Raw genomic sequence first — 20,723 nt, 5'->3', positions numbered from 1 at the left:
GGTGTATCTGACATTTTAATTTTACGACAACAGACAAGCTAAGCTCATTGTGCATAGATAACTCACAGTTTCTCCTCAACTTCACACGAAATTGATTTAAATATTAACTTCACCATAACTATGATGCTACAAATAAAGCACACACGCAAGAAGAGACAAGACAAAGCCTGTGCTCTAGTCATAATGAAGTCAAATAACTGGCAAGAGCCAACAGGTTTGCATTTCCTTAACTAAATACAGATTATTTTCATAAAACAAAGAGCACTCTCTTTTCTTGCCCAGAGGCAGTCAAGAAAGACAGGCACACACAAATCTCTAGAAAGAGCTCAGCTACTCCATGGTTTTGGTGCAAAGCTTCTCTCTACTGAGGTTCTCTTACAGCAAAGATGGCAACTCACCTCATCATAAACAATAAATAGGATTATTTGCATGTAAAAACATTAAGTTATCAAGTTTTGTAATAAACAACTGGCCTAATCCTACTGCAACTAAATTAAAACTCCTTGATGAGCAAACTACTGCGATTACTAATCTCACAATCTTCAAAATACCCAGTTTAGCACTGTGACAAGGGTGCTTTCTAGATGATTCCATTCCTTCAAACAGGAATGCTATTTTCACCATTCTGATGCACACATTTACTGATCTCGATTATCTATTTTTACAAGGACATTTCTAAATTTAAAACTAAGTAACTGATAAATGCTACTTTACTTCAAAGAAATACCAAGGTGTGCCTAATAAAATTCTCTAAAAAGTCAAAGATCTGGTTTTCTAATTTTAAAATAAACCTTAAATATCCAAGGAAAGCAAAGGGTAACTCTAGGAGTCAAAGAAAATACACAGCAGCAACTCCAGAAACCCAGGCTATATAACAGAGTCTTAACACAGTCTGAGACTGTCGCTAACCTTTCCAACTTCCACGGAAAAAGTCCGCAAAAGCCCTGCTATTTTTTCAGTTTTTATTCCAGTAAAAACTCTATGTTGGTACAATTTACTCATAATATGGAAATCTAAAGTGCCTTATGACTCCACAAATGACAAACAGCCATTTTTTTCCGGATAAAACTGGATCCCCTGAAATCGGTAACTTATTTTAATGGTGCACAACTTAGGTACATGATGAAAATCACTGTTTCAGTTCATCAACTGGCTTAAAGTTTTTAAAAAGCATTAAAAGCTTTTAAAAGTTAGTCAATCCTAAATGGTTTAGAGGGGTCTGAACTAATATTGAAAGCAAGGAAAAAGAACTAATCATTATTTACTCAAACTTTTTCATCTCTTTTGTCCACATTCACTGAGTAGAAAATTCTAACAGCACAACACAATATAAAATGAAAGGGAAATTTCCCTGGTCCTTCCATCCCGTTCCATGTCCCAGGAGTAATCACTATTAATAGTTTCTGACATCTTTCAGAAACGGTCTATGCACATGAATGTCTTCTTTCATACTATACATGAAGTCCTGCACCTATTTTTTCCCTTACTTTAGAATACACTAAGACAATATTTTTTCATTTCTTTAAATACATATATGCCTCAACCAAATACAAGAAACAGGTCCAGGAAACTAATGACAAGGTCTTATGAAATGCATCTTCAAAAATTTAAGAAAATGCCATTTAGCAATCTATTTGCTAAATGAGAAACTAAGAAAATACAGGAAAAGATATAAAACCAAGTTTACACACTTACAGTTTTAGAAACAAAATTCTATGTTATTATTAGATGGGCCTCAGTGTGTAGTTTCCATCTTTTATAAATAACAGGGACCAGAGAGGTGATGGAGAAGGCAATGGCAACCCACTCCAGCACTCTTGCCTGGAAAATCCCACGGACGGAGGAGCCTGGTGGGCTGCAGTCCATGGGGTCGCTAGGAGTCGGACACGACTGGGCGACTTCACTTTCACTTTTCACTTTCATGCATTGGAGAAGGAAATGGCAACCCACTCCAGTGTTCTTGCCTGGAGAATCCCAGGGACGGGGAAGCCGTCTATGGGGTCGCACAGAGTCAGACACAACTGAAGCGACTTAACAGCAGCAGCAGAGAGGTGATGTGGGATGGGATTATGAACAGCTCTAAATGTCAGGATGAGTTTAGACTTGATCTAATGAACAACATAAAATCATTACAGGCTCTTCAGCAGGGAAGAAATCTGAGGGGCAAAAAAGGCATTTTAAAGGGATTAATCTAGCACATGTTAACAGCTAGTTTAAAAGTGGTTAAAACTAGGAAAAGAAAGCTTAACCATGAGTTACAGAGCTACTGAATAAACCAAAGATGATGAAAGCAGTTGGAAGCTAGTAGGAAAAGCGGAATGGTAGAGTACAGTCTATGGGTTTTTCCAACGGCTCAGTGAGTAAATACACCTGCAATGCTGGAGACACAGGAGATGCAGGTTCGACCCCTGGGTTGGGAAGATCCCCTGGAGGAGAAACCCACTCCAGAATTCTTGCTGAAAAATCCAATGGACAGACGAGCCTGGCAGGCTACAGGCCATGGGGTCACAGGGCTAGACACAATTGAGCGACTAAGCACTAAGAGTATACTCTGTACATCTCAAAGAGTGAAGAGATGAAGCTTAGTCAAGTATTTGAAAATGGATGCCTAAGAGAATGTGACTGACAAAGACATAAAAAGAAACCATAAAAAAAATAATGTAGTACACCATAGTAACAGAATGAAGAGGGGGGGGAAAAGTCATCTTGATCAATGCAGAAAAAATACAACACATTTGATGATATAAATAATTGGGAAACTAGGAAAAGAACGGCATTTCCTCAATATGATGAAGGACCTGTATTTGAAAAAGAAACTCACAGTTAACATCATGCACAGTAGTGCAAGACTGAAAGAGTCCCCCTTAAAATCAGTATTAATACAAAGAAGCCCATTTTCACCAGTGTTATTCAACATTATACTAGAAGTTCTAGCCAGAACAATTAGGCAAGAAAAATAAATAAAAGACACCTACACTGGAAAGGAAAAAGCAAATCTCTATTTACAGATGACATGATATATAAAACACCAAAAAAATCCACTAGAGCTAATAAATAAATTCAGCAAAGTTGAAGAGCATAGGATCTATAGAAAAAAATCAGCTGTGTTTCTATACAGTAACAGTGTACAATCTAAACAGGAAATTAACAATTCCATTCATAATAGTTTCCAAAAGAACAACATACTTCGGAATAAATTTAACCAACTAGGTGAAAGATCTGTATACTAAAAACTACATAACACTGAGAAAAAACGTAAAGGAAACTTTCATAAATGGAAAAACATCCAAGGTAATGGACGGGAAGACCGTATTAAGGTTCTCCAGAAAAACAGAACCAACAGGGCGTGAGTGTGTGTGTGTGAAGAAATCCTGTGTTCATAGTTTCCAGTATATGTGAGTTAAGAAATTTATTATTACAAATTGGCTCTTGGGATTTTGGAAGCTGAGAAGTTCCAAGATCTACACTGGCTGGAGAACCAGCCAATGGGGTCATTTTAACCTGAGTTGGAAGCCTGAGAACCAGGAAAGCTGATGACATAACTTTCAGTCTGAGGGCAAGAGAAGACCTGCACCCAATTAGGTAGGTAATGTTTCCTCTTTATCAGCCTTTTCTGTTTAGGCTTTCAGTAGCTGGGATGAGGTCCAAAGACATCAGAGAGAGCAATCAGCTTTATTCACCCTACCGATTCAAATGCTAATCTCATCCAGAAGCACCCTCATAGACATAACCAGAATGTTTGACAAAACGTCTGGACACCTCCTGGTCTAGTCAAGCTGACACATAAAATGAACTATCACAAAGACTTAATATTAATACATCAATACTACCCAAAGTGATCTACAGATTCGATGCAATGTAAAAAAGATCAATTCCCATGATCATTTTTACAGAAATTAAACCGCTGACCCTCAAATCCATATGGAATTTCACAAGACGCTGAATAGCCAAAACAATATTGAACAAAGAGGACTCACACTCTAAGATTTCAAAAGTGACTGTGAAACGAGAGTACTCACAACAGTATAGTTCTGGCATAAGGACAAGCAGATAGGCAAATGAATTGGAACTGGGAGTCCAGAAGAGTGTCATAATCTCTGGTCAACTGATTTTTAAATTAAAAAAAAAATTCTATTATCTATTTATTGATTTAACTTCTGGCTGTGCTAGGTCTTCACTGCTGCACACAGGCCTTCTCTAGTTGCGGCAGATGGGGGCTACTTCTCGTTGCAGCGTGCAGGTTTCTCTCCGTGGTGGCTCCTCGTGCTGCGGGGCACGGGCTCTAGGCGCGGGGCCTCAGTAGTTGTGGCGTGTGGGCTTAGTTGCCCTGTGATATATGGGATCTTCCAGGACCACAGATGGGACCTGTGTCCCCTGCACTGGCAGGCAGACTGTTAACAACTGGACAACCAGGTAAGTCCTGGTCAACTGATTTTTGATAAGGATGTCAAGACTATTTGATGGGGAGAAAAAGCCTCTTCAAAAAATGGCATTCAGGATGGTATAAGGATAAGATTGACAGTATTTAAGAGCAAAATTTGCAACAAGTACTAAAATAGCCATAGAGATTTAATGTAAGGTTTACAGAACATCATCATAATGCACTATAGGTATGTGATGTGATAAATATCAGAAGAGCAAACATATTGTAATATATACACTTACCAAAGGAACATGATGTACACTTTATATTTACACACTCCACAAACAAAAATGGTGGTAGAACAACTAGATATACACTTGCAAAAGAATAAAGTTTGACCCCTACTTCACACAATATTCAAAAACTAACTCAAAATGGATCAACATCTAAAGTTTAAGAGTTAAAATTACAAAACTCTAACAAGAAAGTTAGAGGTAAATCTTCAGTATCTTGAATTTGACAATGGATTCTTTTTATATTATCCCCAAAGCACAAGTGACAGAAGAAAAAATAGGTAAGTGGCATTTCATCAAAATTAAAAACTTTTATGCAACAAAGGACATTATCAAGAAAGTGAAATGACAACCTACAGGATGAGAGTAAATATTTTCAAAACATAATTCTGATAAGGGTCTAGTATTTCAGATTATATTAAAATTCTTACAATTCAAAAACCAAAGACAAATAAACCCAATTCAAAAACGGGAAAAGGACCGAAACAGACATTTCCCCAAAGAAGAGATACAAATGATCAATAAGCATAAGAAAAGATGCTTAACAATAACTGCCATTAGGAAAATGCAAATCAAAACTAAACGAGATACCACTTCATAGGCAAAGATGACTCCTATAAAACGAAATAAAGCAAAAATGGAAAATTACAAGTTTGGGGAGGATATGGAGAAACTGGCACTTTGTGTGCTGCTGGTGGGAATGTAAAACAGTAAAGATGCTGTGGAAAAGTCTGACGGTTCTTCAAAACGTTATATATAGAATTACCCTATGAGCCAGCAATTCTACACTTAGGTATATACCCAAAATAACTGGAAGCAGGTATTCAAATATTTAGGGCTTTACATGTGGCTCAGTGGTAAAGAATCCACCTGCAATGCAGGAGACACAGGTTTGATCCCTGGGTCAGGGAGATGCCCTGGAGGAGAGCATGGCAACCCACTCCAGTATTCTTGGCTGGAGAATCCCAAGGACAGAGGAGCCTGGTGGCTACAGACCACGGAGTCACAAAGAGTCAGACATGACTGAAGTGACTTAGCATACACTCAAATATTTGAACATGAATGTTCACAGAAGTACTATTTGCAAAAGCCAAAAGGTGGGAAAAACTCAAATGTCCACCAATGGAAAAATTACATCTTACATCAGGTAGGGTGTAACAGATATATCTGTTATTCAGTCACTCAGTCGTGTTCAATTCTTTGCAACCTCATGGACTGCAGTATGCCAGGCTCCCCTGTCCTTCACTATCTCCTGGAATTCACTCAAACTCATGTCTATTCATGATGGCAATGCCATCCAACCCATCTCATTCTCTGCCAACCCCTTCTCCTGCTTTCAATCTTTCCCAGCATCATAGTCTTTTCCAATGAGTCAGCTATTCACATCAGGTGGACAAAGTATTAGAGCTTCAGCATCAGTCCTTCCAATGAATATTCAGGGTTGATTTCCTTTAGGACTGACTGGTTTGATCTCTATGCTATCCGAGGGACTCGCAAGATCTTCTCCAGCACCACAGTTCAAAAGCATCAATTCTATCCAAGGGACTCTCAAGAGTCTTCTCTGGTACCACGGTGCAAAGCATCAATCCTTCAGTGCTCAGTCTTTTTTACGGTCCAACTCTCACATCTGTACATGACTACTGAGGTTATTGATATTACTTCCTGCACTCTTGGTTCCAGTTTGTGCTTCATCCAGTCCGGCATTTCACATCATGTACTCTTCATATAAGTTAAATAAGCAGGGTGACAATATACAGCTTTGATGTACTCCTTTCCCAATTTGGAACCACTCCATTGTTCCATGTTTGGTTCTAGAGCTGAGTATTAGCCATTATTGAAAGGAATGAAGTACTGATACATGCTATAACTTGGATAAACTTCAATAAACTAAGTGAAAGACACAAGACACAAAAGGTCACATATTATACGATTCCATTTACATGAACTATCCAGAACAGGTAAAACGCAGAGACAGAAAGCAGATCAGTGTGGCCAGCGGGGAGAGTGGAGGGGAAACGGGGAGGGACTGCTTAGTAGAATATGGTTTTCTTTTGGGGTGATAAAAATATTTTGGACCCAGACAGAAGTGGTGGTTGTGCAATGTTGTGAATATACTAAATGTATACTTTAAAATATGTAATTTATATTATATGAATTTTACCTCAACTGAATAAAAACTGAGCTTTGCGTATGTACATGCATACACACAACAAAAAAGAAAAAAGACACCAGGAAAGTACTAACTTGGGCAGGAATATTGGAAAAAGGAAATATTTTCTTAGGATATCTCAAATTTAACCCACCAACCATCATGTAGCAGCTGCTAGCATCTGTTCACACAGATCTTTAATCTGGCTATGAATGTCTGGCATTTTGACCTCTGTTTTTATTAGAAAGCCTTGGTGGTGGAAATAGCACCAGGTAGCCCCGACTGCACCACACATTAGCCTCTGGGTAAATTTCAACTTTCTTGAGCATCAATTTCTACAGCTGGAAAATAAAGTATACCATAAGCTTTGACAGCACAGGTGTGACTGTGAAATGAAGTAATGCATACAGGAATTGTTATTAAAATGAAAAAATGAGTTTTTAAATGTAAAATACTGTGATCTGTCCATCTTAACAAAATTCATCTACAGATTGTAGTAAAAATACTGATATCCTAGAAAAATAATTGCCTTTGCCAGGGTTTTAGTTTTATTACTTACTAGTTGGGTCACTTTGCAAATTCTGCTTCACACTAAATTTTATTTCATAGGGTTGCTATATGGGTTCAATGAGAAATATATGTTAAAGTGCTCCATAAATTGTCAAGGTAGTCAAAAAGTTTGGTTCTAGAGAGACATGTACTGCAGCAGGCAAAGTCAGAATGGCATGAAGTCTTACCTGTGCCATGCTGCATGTGCTCAGCTGCTAAGCCATCTGACTCTGCCACCCTATGGACTGTAGCCTGTAGTCCCGCCAGGCTCCTCTGTCTGCGGGACTTTTCAGGCAAGAATACTGGAATGGGTAGCCATTACCTTCTTCAGGGGATCTTCCCGATCCAAGGCAGGAACGCTGCTTCTTCTGCCTTCATCTCCTGCATTCGCAGGTTGATTCTTTATCATTTGAGCCACCTGGGAAGCCCCTCAAACATGCTACTTAGAATTTATTCTTGAGTAAGTCATTTTTTCAAATGCAATACAGAGACAGACTTTGGTTTAAAATTTTCTTATTAGGACCTTGTAAGTTATATTAATATCTGAGGCTGAGTTTTCCCACAGTAATAAGACATAATAATTCATACCTTATAGGGTTTTTATAAAGATTAAAAATGTACCAAAAACTGGCATATGGCAGATGCTATGATTGTAAGTATGTATTTACAGGGCTGGTATAGTAACTGTGGGAAAAGGAGTGAGGCAGCACATGTTTATCTCAAGTAGAAATGCTCAAAAAGCATTCGGAAAAGGAGGTGTTGAAGTCGTCTGCAATTTGGGATCAGACATTGCAGATCTGGAAGCAGTTAATAAAAGGACAGTAACAACACAGAAAGCAAAGGTTCGCCCCGAGCAGAGAAGAAATGTAGAAAAGCCAGAAAAATAAAGGCCTCAGGGCCTTCCTTGGGGGTGCAGTGGCTGGGACTCTGAGCTTCCAATGCAAGTGGCCCAGGTTCTACCCTTGGTCAGAGAACCAGATCCCACATGCTGCATGTCACAACTAAAGATCCTGCGTGCGGCTAAGACCCAGTGCAGCCAAATACACACACACATACATACAAACAAACATACATAAAGCACAGGCCCCAAAGGTCCCAGGGCAGAGGGCTCAGGAAGTACAGTAGCGGCAACACTGGGCACACTTAACAGGACACGGAACCAAAGTCTGAGGCCAGGGTTCTGCCACAGACTGTGATCACAAATAAATCAACTCCCTAAACCAGTTACTATATTTGCAAAACCAAGAAAGCTGTAGTAAGGGATTTCCCTGGTGATGCAGTGGATAAAAATCACCTGCCAATGCAGGGGACAGAGGTTTGATCCCTGGCTCAACAAGATCCCACATGCCACTGAGTAGCTAAGCCCGAGTGCCACAACTACTGAAGCCCTCGCACTCTAGAGCAAAGGTGCAGTATGGAATTCCTTGGTGGTCCGATGGCGAGGACTTGGCACTTTCACTGTTAAGGGCACAGATTCAATCCTTGGTTGGGAACTGCTGCTGCTGCTAAGTCGCTTCAGTCGTGTCCGACTATGTGCGACCCCATAGACGGCACTGGAGTGGGTTGCCATTTCCTTCTCCAATGCATGAAAGTGAAAAGGGAAAGTGAAGTCACTCAGTCATGTCCGACTCTTCATAACCCCATGGACTGCAGCCTTCCAGGCTCCTCCGTCCATGGGATTTTCCAGGCAAGAGTACTGGAGTGGGGTGCCATTGCCTTCTCCATGGTTGGGAACTAAGATCCTACAAACTTGTGCAGCACGACTCCATCCCTCCACACAAAAAAGAGAAAGCTGTAGTACATAAATTCAAACATCTTTTCCAGGGCTAGTTTTCATAAGAAAGTTATAAAATGATGTCATCAGTTCAGAACTGAGGGCTTACTGTGGTACATCTGTGATGAGACCATGGTGAATGATTCAAGAAAACACGCTGGAATTTTTTTGTAAAAAGCAGAACAGTTGGTAATAACTAGCAACAAAATCAAGAGCCAAAATAACTATCAACCAAAAAGTGGCCATGAAAAATCATCACAAATCAAACCATGAAAATGGGACTTGAGAAAGAATTTAAATAAGCAAGGATGTAGAAAGAACTAGAACTGAAAGGTCACTGACCTGACCAGAAGGTGATTAGTCACTGGTCACCTCCAAGAGATCCATTTCACTTGCTACTAATACTAAAAGCCTACTGCTGGCAAGGCTCTCATTGGGTGCCCTCGGAGATGCTGATCACATAAAACCACTCACTGCCCTACAATCTAATCTTCTGTTGCCTGGTCAGCCTCTCTGTAGGCCTGTGGGCAATCAGCCCTCATCCTGCTGGAGCCTAAGTGATCCCCAGAGTCACCTGCTAACTTGACTTTTGCAAAGTTGCTGCTGCACCTCAAGTAAAATCTGGGAACCAACTCACTTCAGCCTGGGGAGGGGGGCCTCCCACCAGCCAAGAGCTAAACCTTGCCTGGGTCTGTATTTTTCAAATTACCCACAAGGAGCTGGAATTACATTGTAACTAGAAAACTGTTTTAGAGAAGAAACAGGTGGACTTACAAGAAAGTAAACAAAATGAAAGACAGTAAACAAAATTAAAGAACAAGGCAGAGACGATTTTGCTATTGTTGCTATTTTGTTTGAGGATTGAGGAGAAGTGTGCATAGCTGAAGGGAAAATGGGAATCCTTTGGAGGAGAAAATTGATCACTTTCACAAAGTTTATCACCCAGGGATCTTGTCAAAAAGCGATTCTGATTCTGCAGGTCTAGGGTGGAGGCCCAGACAGTGGTATGTTGATTTGTCCAGCCTACTTATTGCCTTAGTAGAAATATTTCAACTGAGATTTCAAGCTACTAACATGAGGTCACTGAACAGAGAGTTGGGAAGAAATGTATACAGTCACCTGGAGAGGCAGTACAAGTACAAGCTGGCTCCAGCACACCCAAATTTCTACATTTCTGACAAACTCTTAGGTGATATGGATGCTACTGGTCCATGGACCATATCCTGAGTCTCAAGGGCGCAGAAGGCAGTGAAGGTACCTGGGAATTAGGCTAGGATAAAGATCAAAGAAAACTTAGGCAAATGAGGAGAAACATCATCTAAACCAGGGTTTCTTAAGCCCCATTGACATTCTGGGCCAGACAACTTCTTGTTTTGGGGAAGGGGGGGCTCTCTGTACACTGCAGGATATTTAGCAGCATTCTTGGCTTCCACTCACTAGATGACAGGAGTATTCTTCCCTAGGAGTCACAATCAAAAAGGTTTCTAGACACCACTGATTTAGATTCATCTCTAAAAGAGGGGAGAAGGGAAGAGTACATCTTCCACTAAGAGAAAAAAGATTCTGAAGTGGGGAGGACCCCAAGCACGAGACAGAGAGCTCTTTAGGTATCAGTTAGCTCATTCAAGTAGAAAGGAAGGTAATCTACTGAGAAAGACTGCAATGAGAACTGAAAATTTAAAACATCAGGAAGAGAGTTCTACAGAGTAATAGGTTCTGACCCAAGACCATGGGTCCATCAACTAAGTAGGATCAGAGATTTCTTGAGCTCTTGGGAGTTAGAAGTCCCTGGGTTCAACCTTGGCTGTACCCTTTACTAGGTAAGTAACCTTGTGCAAATTATTTAACAAGAAATAAGAAAACTTCCTGAAGCTGTCCTAAGTACCGAGATAATATGTTAAGTTGTGAGCACAGTCTGGCATATAGTACATGATCAATCAAGGTTATCTACTACATATTATAAGCATCATTATTCTCCTTGAAAAATATGTTTCATCTGGCTATTGCTTTCTCTGATGAAAGAAAACACATGGCAAGATCTTGCCTAGTGAGGTGTTACTTGTCAATGAGTTTTATAAATTTACTAAAAGTACTGTGTGAGTAGGAACTGTTTGTAGCTGGAGGCATGAGAGCTGTGGATGCCAACCAAGCACTCACTTACTGATGTTCCAAAAATTACAAGTAATGAGACAAGATAAAAGAGAGTGTAAAACCAATAAATCAAAAGAAGGCACTAAATTTTCTCAGAAACAGGTTTTCATAGGGCTTCCGTTAGCAGGATGTATGATGAGCCTTAGTATAGCTGCCAAGGTTGACAGGTTTATAAGAGCCAATCTGACTTCAAATTACATGTCCTACTGAGGTAGGAGACCGAGGGTCTCTGGGCCAGACACCTGGTGGTTGTCAAGTGGAGTAAAACTAAGCCTTTGTTCTCAACCAGACACTCTAAGGACAAAGCTAGTGGTAAAAGCTGAGTGCTGCTAAAGCAGGGATAAGGTGCCCACTCCTGAGGTCAAGGAAGACTTCCCTGTCTGCACATGAGAAGGAATGCTTTTGGGGGTTGAAAAGGGAGGGGACCCCATTCCATAGTAAGTGTGGACATGCACCCACAGGCCTCTACAGTGGGAACCGTCTCAGCAAAAAGTTGCACACGCATCTTGGGCAGGATCCATGGGCCAGTCAGGCATGGACAGAGAAACAAGATAATCGGTCAGAGGTAAACAAAGACCTGGAAGGACAGTCCTACATAAATGATTTATATCACCTCCTCACTGCTCCTCCTCATCCCGGACGGCCGCACATCTCTCTGGGTGTGTCTCTGAACGCCTGCACTCCTCTGCAGGTGTGCATCGCTGCCTGACTTCTGACTTACCGCACAGCTCCTCATTAGAGAGGATGCCCGCACGCTGTCCGGTGTGTATCTCCGCCCTGATTCTGAGCTGGATAAACAAGCTGTTTTCCTGTGTGCTCTCCCATATACTGTGCTGTGTCTCTAATATTAAACTTTGTATCTGTTTTTATATGTTTTGCCTCCTTGAAATATTCTTGCTTCAAACAGGGGCAAGAGCCAGCGCCACTTTGACTCTAGCCTCTAGCCCTTGGTGGTCCAGTGGCTAGGACTCTTGGTTTTCATCCAGGTTACCCAGGTTTAATTCCTAAGCAGAGAACTAAGATCTCTCTTCAGGACTGCTCAATGCTCTCCCTCCGAGAGCACTACAGTAACATTAAACGCTGCTGCTGGGTTTTCATCTAAGTCAAGAACTGATTTAAATGGTGCATGCTAACTCGCTTCAGTCTCGTCTGACTCTTTGTGATCCCATGGACTGTAGCCCGCCGGGCTCCTCTGTCCATGAGATTCTCCAGGCAAGAATACTGGAGTGGGCTGTCATGCTCTCCTCCAGACAATTTTCCCAACCCAGGGATCGAACCTGCATCTCTCAAGACTCCTGCATTAGCAGGTGGATTCTTTACCACTAGCGCCACCTGGGAAGCTGCGATTTAAATGGCACCTACCTCTTTTAGACTCAAGTGCAGACTGAAAACAGATTTCAAGAGTACTGAGTTTTCGTCCCACTCAAGTTCTTTGAGGCTGTAACAGATTCTGCCTGTACCATGTACGCTGACCAATAAGGGAAAGGAAGCACTCTAAGTTTTAAATAGCTGCTGAGTGTCAGGGGAGGAGAGCTCCCCTCAATTAGAACCTTTTTTCTAGAACCTCTAGAAATTCAAGATCCTTTAAGGACAATGAAGAATTGCTTCACAGAATTTAAAATAGAGTTCATTCTAACATGAAACTTAAGATGAAGAAAATACCAAAATTTTTCCTCAGAGATGAGAAAGGTACTTCTCATATAAGACTCCTTCATTCTAGCCTGCTAACTTCGGGCATTTTACATTAGAAAAAACCAAAAGGGCAAACATTATCAAGCATTCCAAGCTTATCATCTGTCTGTATGGGGCGAATCGCTGGGAAGAACAGTAAATGTCACCACTCTGCAGGTTGCCAGGAATCAGGTCCTCCAGCCAGCCACAGCCACTGGAGTTCCAAAGCTTTCCCAAAATAGCTATGACTTATATACAAGTGTTCATCAAACACCTCACACATGAACGCTTAAACCGAGAAGGCTGAGACAGTGGTCATCTCTCAAACTGCGGCAGAGGTAAATGCAGTTGCTGCTGACCAAAAGGCACATGGTCTCAACCAACTAATTTAAATATGACTTGCTCTCCCTTAAAATAGTCTCTTCTCTAAATCAACATGAGGATCTCAAAACTAAGACTTTCCCACCTGCTTTTAAGTCACTGTCCTTTAAACAAACAGAACTGATTTGTGAAAGGAGAGAAAATCCTGACTCACATTCCAAGGGTCATTTGTAAACGCCTAACAATATTTCTATTAGAAATCAGCACATGAAACACCATGCCTACTTTCATTTTGGAGCCCAGGACCTGGAGGTATCTTTTACTACAGGAATTTAAAAAGGAAGTGCGGTCACTTTATACTCTATTGGTCTCTTGAGTGATCGAAGAGGGTGGAAAAAAGGGGCGTAAAAGGTTTCTCACATGGAGGTATCTGACAGCTCTGTACTGTAAATAGATAGTTGATGAAATTCCTCACTTCCAAACTCGCATTTAAATACTTGGTACAAGTTTCCCATTCTGTCTTGAAAAAGTGCATCGCTTGAGGGGTGACGGGCTAGTGTTAAGTTAGAACATTCCAAAGTAACATTAGAAGACATTCTCAAATTGCCCACTTCCCAAGGTTTTTTTTTTTTTTTTTCCACAGACATTAGCCTTTTTTCTCTCAAACCAGTGTTCTTTTCCTCTCACCTTCTTAGCCCAGAATCCCTGTATTGATTTCAATCTTCTTAGATACTAGGACTAGGAAAGCATTATCAGCATACCTTCTATTCATCACGGTGTTCCTCCCCCTTCCTTAAAAATCTACAGTGATGAATGCAGTAATGGGGAGGCTGCTTTCTGCTTAAAAATATGGGGGTTGGGGAGGGAAATGTAGAAGGTAGGAAGTGGTAACAAGGACCCTTGGTCTTTCACAAGGTGTAGATAAAATCCTCGCTTTAACTTAGATAACTTCGGTCTACTTTCGACTCTTAAAACAACACTGCCCTAAAACGGATTCGAAAAAAAAAAAAAAAAAATCCAGCAAAGCTGCCCCTTTCCGAAGTTTCGCGGGGGCCAGGAGCGCTCTCTTTAGAGATCCCTGATGCAGACAGCAGCCCACGTCCAGCCCTTTATTTTTGATATCCCAAATTAGCTAATCTCCCTCGAACTTCAGCCCGTCTCCGGACCCCAAGAAGAGTCCTCAATCTCTGCGAGCGAGCCTTGCAGAGACTTCAGCTTCCTCCCGGAGCCCGGTGCTCACTCCGGCCGGAGCGCTGCCCTCGCCCCCGCCGGGCCCGGGCGCCCTCCGCAGCCCCGCGCCCCATCTCCGCAGGCCCTCCCGCCTGCGCCCCGCGCAGCTCCCGCCTGGGCCCCGCACCCCTACCCCGTGGGACCCGGAGCCCGCCCCCCGGTTCGCGCTCGCCGCCGCGAGGCCCACCGAGCCGTGGCGGTCGGTCGCTCCGGCCGCGTCGTCCTGCTGCAGCTCCGCAGTCATGGCCGAGACGCCCCTCCGTGGGTCACCCTCCTCCCGCCGCCGCTGCCGCCGGCCCAGCCTCGCCGGAGGAGGAGGAGGAGGTGAAGGAGGAGGCTCCGCCTCCGCCCTCCACCCCACTCGAGCCCCGCCTCCGCCCCGCCGCGCGCCGGAGGCTCAGCCCACACGCTCTGCCCCCGGCCTGCGCGCGCACGCGAGGCGCGCGGCTGCGGGCCGAGCCGCTCTGCGTGCTCCCGCGTACGCCGGGCTCTGACCCCGCGCAGGTCACGTGACCCCGGCCCCGCCCGCGCCTAATGGGCAACTTGTACGTCGGTCGGGCCGTCTGCGGCCCGGAAGTGGTGGTGCCGAGCTGGGACCCTCCTTTCCGAAGTCTCTTTCTCCGATGTCCGCCCTCAAAATCTCCTCCTTTTTCGGACTCACCGCCGGCTCAAGACTCCTCACAGACGAGTTAACGCTGCTCCCTGTTTTGGGAACCTGTCTTAGGGAACGGGTAATAGAGGATGTCCTACCTCACGGTGGAGTCGTTTACAAGTCCAGTGACACGAAAAATGTTTCGTCCTGAAGAAAAGGGAAGACTGAGACTCGACGGAGTGGGCAGACGTCTAAAGTTAACCGAACGGACCAGAACTTGTGTTCACTGATGATTGGGGAGGTACCCTGACACCGACCTGGGCGTGGGGAGCAAGAATCGCCACATTGTCCCATTTTAGATTTTCTGACTTTCAAACTAAAATTTTGTAGTATTTTGTTAAGCTTGAGCCGGATACATATGATGGCATATAAAGAGCTAAGGTGCCCTCAATTTATTTTGCAACAATTTGGAAATGGTAACTGCTAAACCCTACTTCACATTCAGATGTACCACTTGGCTGTTCCAAATCTGTGTGGAGGCTGGGTAGGGAAGGATCTCTTTTAGAGCGTACAGCTGATATCGTTGCCCTGGTCAAAGCCCTTGGGCAGCACCTTCAGTGTGAATTTTATGTGGATGGTGGCCTTTCCTGTGCCCCTGGCATTGTTGTTCATGTGATTGTGATGTTTCACCAGTAGGCCTTCCTAGTCTGCATGTGAGCAGTTTGAGGCAAAAGGAAACAGGTACAGATCAGGTGCGTCTCCCATGGGAGACCCGATTATTCTCAGGAGCCTGGGCCATGACTGCTGCTACTTCCTTCACCTGGAGATTCAGGGGGTCCCCATTCCTGGCAGGTAAAAACTTGCAGCGTAATCCTAATCTTCCACATAAAACGGGTGTGTATTTATGTCTGATGGTTGTAGGACTTTTTATGCTTGTGGCTTTGTCTCTTTTTTTTTTTTTTTTTTTTCCCCTCGTGTAATCCTGTATTCCTGGCCTCAACTTGGAGAAGAGGGGGTCACTGCAAAACAAACTGATTTCTCAGTCCAGTTTATTTGCAGCATTGGGTACTTCTGCATTGCTCCTAGAGCAGCTCCTATGTGCCTTTGCAATTTTTAGGAAATTTCTTATTTAATGTGTTTAAATGAGCTGGAAACTTATAAATCTTGTTAATGAAAATTTCCTTAAAAGACCACCAGAGATCTATACTCCTATATCTGAAAGATGTATGTACAGCCGTTTGGTAAATAGAGGTCTCTTTTTGAGTTTTGAGTAAACGTCTTTGTGCTATATGGTTCTAAACAGTTCTCCAGATGTAATAAATTTGATAGAATCTGAGAGCTGTATGTGTGGTAAATCCTCTTAGCCCCCTTGGGTTTAACTGCCACCTGATCCCAGACATGGTAATCAGCTAGAGACACCCTGTCCAACCAGAGTATTTCATGACCACTGTATATCATCGCTTTGCCATGAGTTGTCAATCTTTATGGTGATCATATATCAAAAGTAGGTATCTTGGAAAGTGCTGTCACTGCAGAAAACCCCTTCTCATTTTCCCTTAAACCCATACTTGAAGCTCCAGATTAATTGCATTATTATATTCAGGAAAAAAAGAAATAATAACAAGCAATAGCAAATACTTGTTTAAAAAGGGAATCATTTCCAGAGTATTTTCCCAAAGGAAAAAATTGAAAAAAAAATGTTCCTTTCCTGGAAAAGTTTTTGTCCCAGTGCTGAATTATTTTCTGAATCAGTGGATTTATACTTCTGCTTCTGATTTACCTCAATTCCAAGGTATAGTTTCTTTTAATAAAATGATCCCACTGCGGTGTTACTGACTACTAGTTTGGAGCTTGTGTGGGCTAAATGAGAATGAAGGGGAAATGTTAGAAAAAGAAAAGCGAAAAGGAAACAAAGATGTTTACATATATTTCGTCTCTGCTTCACCCTGTGAATAGTTTTGCCACTGGCTTCAGAGCAACTGGATTTGAAAGCTGCTGGCTGAGGCTGATTGACAGGTGTGAATGTTTTTTGAGCTATGAATTCCTTTCCAGGAATGATCTGGTGGGGAAGAGCCAGCTTCTCAGCAGTTAGGAAATGGTCTTTCTTACTATGGAGGAAAGAATATGGATATTTCTGTTACAACCCCTAGATAAAAGAGTTGGATGATGTATAAGGTTAAATATAGATGTTAAAAAATATTTGAGGAAAGGCTTTCATTTTGCCAGTCAATAAATGGGTTTCCAACCTTTGTGAAATGTATCCTGTAGGCAGTGTAGTTTGTGGAGAAGTCAAACAACTTTCAGTGAAATTAATGAGTTCATTTTATAATAATTTGAGAAGTATTTGGTCTTGGTATTCAAAATAACATCAAATTTCCTTCTTTTTGTATCTCTAGAAAAGACAGAGAAACACTTTTAAAAAAAGCTTCTAAAATCTATTTTCATGAAATTTATGAAAACCTTAAACTCTTGGGATTCAGTTTTTCTAAGAAAGTAAAAACAACTTTAGTCTCCAGATAAAAAGATAAAAATAGACAACTAGAAATAAGTCCATTTTTGCAAACTTCAGTTTTGACAGCATTGTAACCCAGTGGGGATAAGATGGATTTTAAATAAATAGTCCTCATTTCTTCATATAAAAGTTAGTTTTGGACTCTTAGGTTATAAACAAATGTAATCAAAGGCTTAAATATAAAAAAGCAAAATTTAAAACTTATGAAACATTTCATTGGAAAATCTCTATCCTTAAGGCATGGGGAACTTTCTTAAATCAGAGACAAAAGCATAGTCCATAAAAGAAAAGATTGATAGCTTAAATATATTAAAATTAAGAATTTCTTATCAAAAAGTACCACAGGAAAAATGAAGATACCAACAAACTGGGAAAAATATTTACAACACATATAATTGATAACATATTGGGGCTAGGACAAATCTCTAGTTTCATTTGACATGATTAACATATTGGGCCCGATAATTCTTTACTGTGGAGACTGCTTTATAGGATGCTTTAGCATCATCTCTGATCTCAACCTGTTACAAGCTTCCCCTGCCAAGTTGTATGACCATTAAAAATGTCTCCAGACATTGCCTAATGTTTCCTAAGGGGCAATTTCTCCTCCATTTGAGAATCACATATTTAAACTACATGAAAAATGATATGTCAGACAAAGACAAATATTCTACATAATGTGGAATCTAAAAAATAAATGAATGAATATGACAAAACAAACAGATTCAGATATAGAGAACAAATCTAGTGTTGCCAGTGGAGGGAAGAAAAGAGGGGCAAGATAGGGGTAGGGGATTAAGAGAGAACACTATGTATAAAATATATAAGCAACAAGGATATATTATACAACAGGGAAATATAGCCATTATTTTGTAATGACTTTTTTATAGTTTTTTAATTATATTTTTAATTGAAGGATAATTACAATATTGTGTTTCTGCCATACATCGACATGAATCAGTCATAGGTGTACCGATGTCTCCTCCCTCTTGAACCTCCTTTCCACCTCTCATCCCATCCCACCCCTCTAGGTTGTCACAGAACACCAAGTGTGAGATCCCTGCATCATATGCAAGTTCCCATGGCTATTTCACATGTGGTAATGTATTTGTTTCACTGTTACTCTGTCAATTTGTCCTTCCCTCTCACTCCCCTCCAGCGTCCACAAGTCTTCTTTATGTCTGCGTCTCCATTGCTGCCCTGCAAATAGGTTCATCAGTACCATCTTTCTAGATTCCATATATATGTCTTTATAGACATTTGTTTCTCTGAATTAATTCACATTGTATAATAAGTTCATCTACCTTATTAGAACTGACTCAAATGTGTTCCTTTTTATGGCTAAGTAATATTCCATTGTATATAAGCATCACAACTTCTTTATTCATTCATCTGTTGATGGACATCTAGGTTGCTTCCATGTCCTAGCTATTGTAAATAGTGCTGCAGTGAACATTGGGGTACATATGTCTTTTTCATTTATGGTTTCCTCAGGGTATATGCCTAGTAGTGGGATTGTTGGATCATATGGTAGTTTTCTTCCTGGTTTCTTAAGGAATCTCCATAGTGTTCTCTATAGTGGCTGTGTCAATTTACAGTCCCACCAACAGTGCAAGAGGGTTGCCTTTATTCCACACCCTCTCCAGCATTATTGTTTGTAGATTTTCTGCTGATGACCATTCTGACCAGTGCAAGGTGACACCACTGAAGTTTAGATCTGCATTTCTCTAATAATGAGTGATACTGAGCATCTTTCCATGTGTGTGTTAGCCATTTGTATGTCTTTGGAAAATGTCTGTTCAAGTCTTCTGCCCACCTTTTGACTGGATGAGCTGCTTGTATATTTTGGAGATTAATCCTTTGTTGTAATAACTTGAAATAGAGTGAAGTCTATTAAAATATTGAATTACTATGCTGTAAACCTGAAACTAATATAATATTGTAAATCAACTATATTTTAATTAAAGATAAGTAAATTAAGTGAAAAACTCGTACAAATTAAAAGACAATGCAATAGAAAAAAAAAAATGCTAAAGGCCTAAGCCAAGCATTTCACAGAAAAGGAAATAGAATCATACAAAAAGGAGCTGAGGACTTCCCTGGTGGGTGCTTCTACTGCAGGGGGTACAAATTCTATCTCTGGTTGAGTAAGTAAGATTCTGCATGCCATGCAGGGCGTGACCAAAAATAAATTTTTAAAGGTTCTAAACTCACTGGTAATCAGGAGCACATGAATTAAAATGCATCATTTCATGCATTCAACTGAAAAAATACTTTAAGTCCACATTAACAAGTGTTGGTGAGAATGCAGAGCAATGGAAGAACACGTTACACTGTTTAGTAGTGTAAAATAGCACAACCACTTTGGAAAACACTTTGACATTAGCTACTAAAATTGGACTTCCCTAGTGGCTCAGCGGTAAAGAATCCATCTGCTGATGCAGGAGTCACAGGTTTGATTTCTGGGTCAGAAAGATCTCTTGGGGAAGAAAACGTCATCCCACTCCAGTATTCTTGCCTGGGAAATCCCATGGACAGAGGAGCCTGGCAGGCTACAGTCTGTAGGGTGGCAGAGAGTTGGACACAACTTAGCAATTAAATAACAACTAAACTTTGAAGTCATGCGTGGCTCATGGCCAACCGTTCCTCCCCTAAATAAGTATCCTAGAAAGATTCTTGAACATTTTTACCAAAATATATGTACAAAAATGTTCATAACACTTTGAACAGCAGGCAAAACAGGAAACAACCTAAAAAAATCAACAGTATATAAGTATATAAATTGCTCAAATCTTGTATAGACATTCAGTGGAACATCATACAACATCAAAAAGGAATGAATGATAGCCATGCAATAACATGAATGAAGCTCAGGATCATGGTCTTGTGGATGAAAAGCAAAGCGCAGACGATGACATACAGTATGACTCCATTTATACAAATTTTTTAAATGTTAATATTTTGTCTATGGAGACAAACATGATTAAACTACAAATAAAAGCAAGAACACTATAAACCCAAAATTCAGAATAGAAGTTGAGACAGAAGTGATGGGATGGGGAAGAGTCATATAAGGACCTTCAAAGATACTGATAATGTTCTATTTTCATAAGTCAGG

The 20,723-nt window shown here is 41.1% G+C and overlaps 1 protein-coding gene across 3 annotated transcripts in view; it reads right to left on the bottom strand.

Moving 5' to 3' along the window:
* Positions 1 to 14,958, bottom strand: part of USP28 (ubiquitin specific peptidase 28) — a 65,813-nt gene extending 50,855 nt beyond the window's left edge. For all 3 annotated transcript variants that reach the window (XM_044929733.1, XM_006060196.3, XM_025266868.2), the window contains exon 1: positions 14,689 to 14,958. Coding sequence is in view for 2 of the 3 variants with exons in the window: in XM_006060196.3 (XP_006060258.2) it covers positions 14,689 to 14,745 (57 nt within the window). In the remaining variant the exon portion in view is untranslated. The remainder of the gene's footprint in view (positions 1 to 14,688) is intronic.
* Positions 14,959 to 20,723: the final 5,765 nt, after the last annotated feature.

Source organism: Bubalus bubalis, chromosome 16, assembly GCF_019923935.1.
Source record: "Bubalus bubalis isolate 160015118507 breed Murrah chromosome 16, NDDB_SH_1, whole genome shotgun sequence".
Lineage (NCBI taxonomy): Eukaryota > Metazoa > Chordata > Mammalia > Artiodactyla > Bovidae > Bubalus > Bubalus bubalis.
The sequence above is the reverse complement of the archived record's forward strand: the minus strand, read 5'-3'. Positions and strand labels throughout refer to the sequence as shown.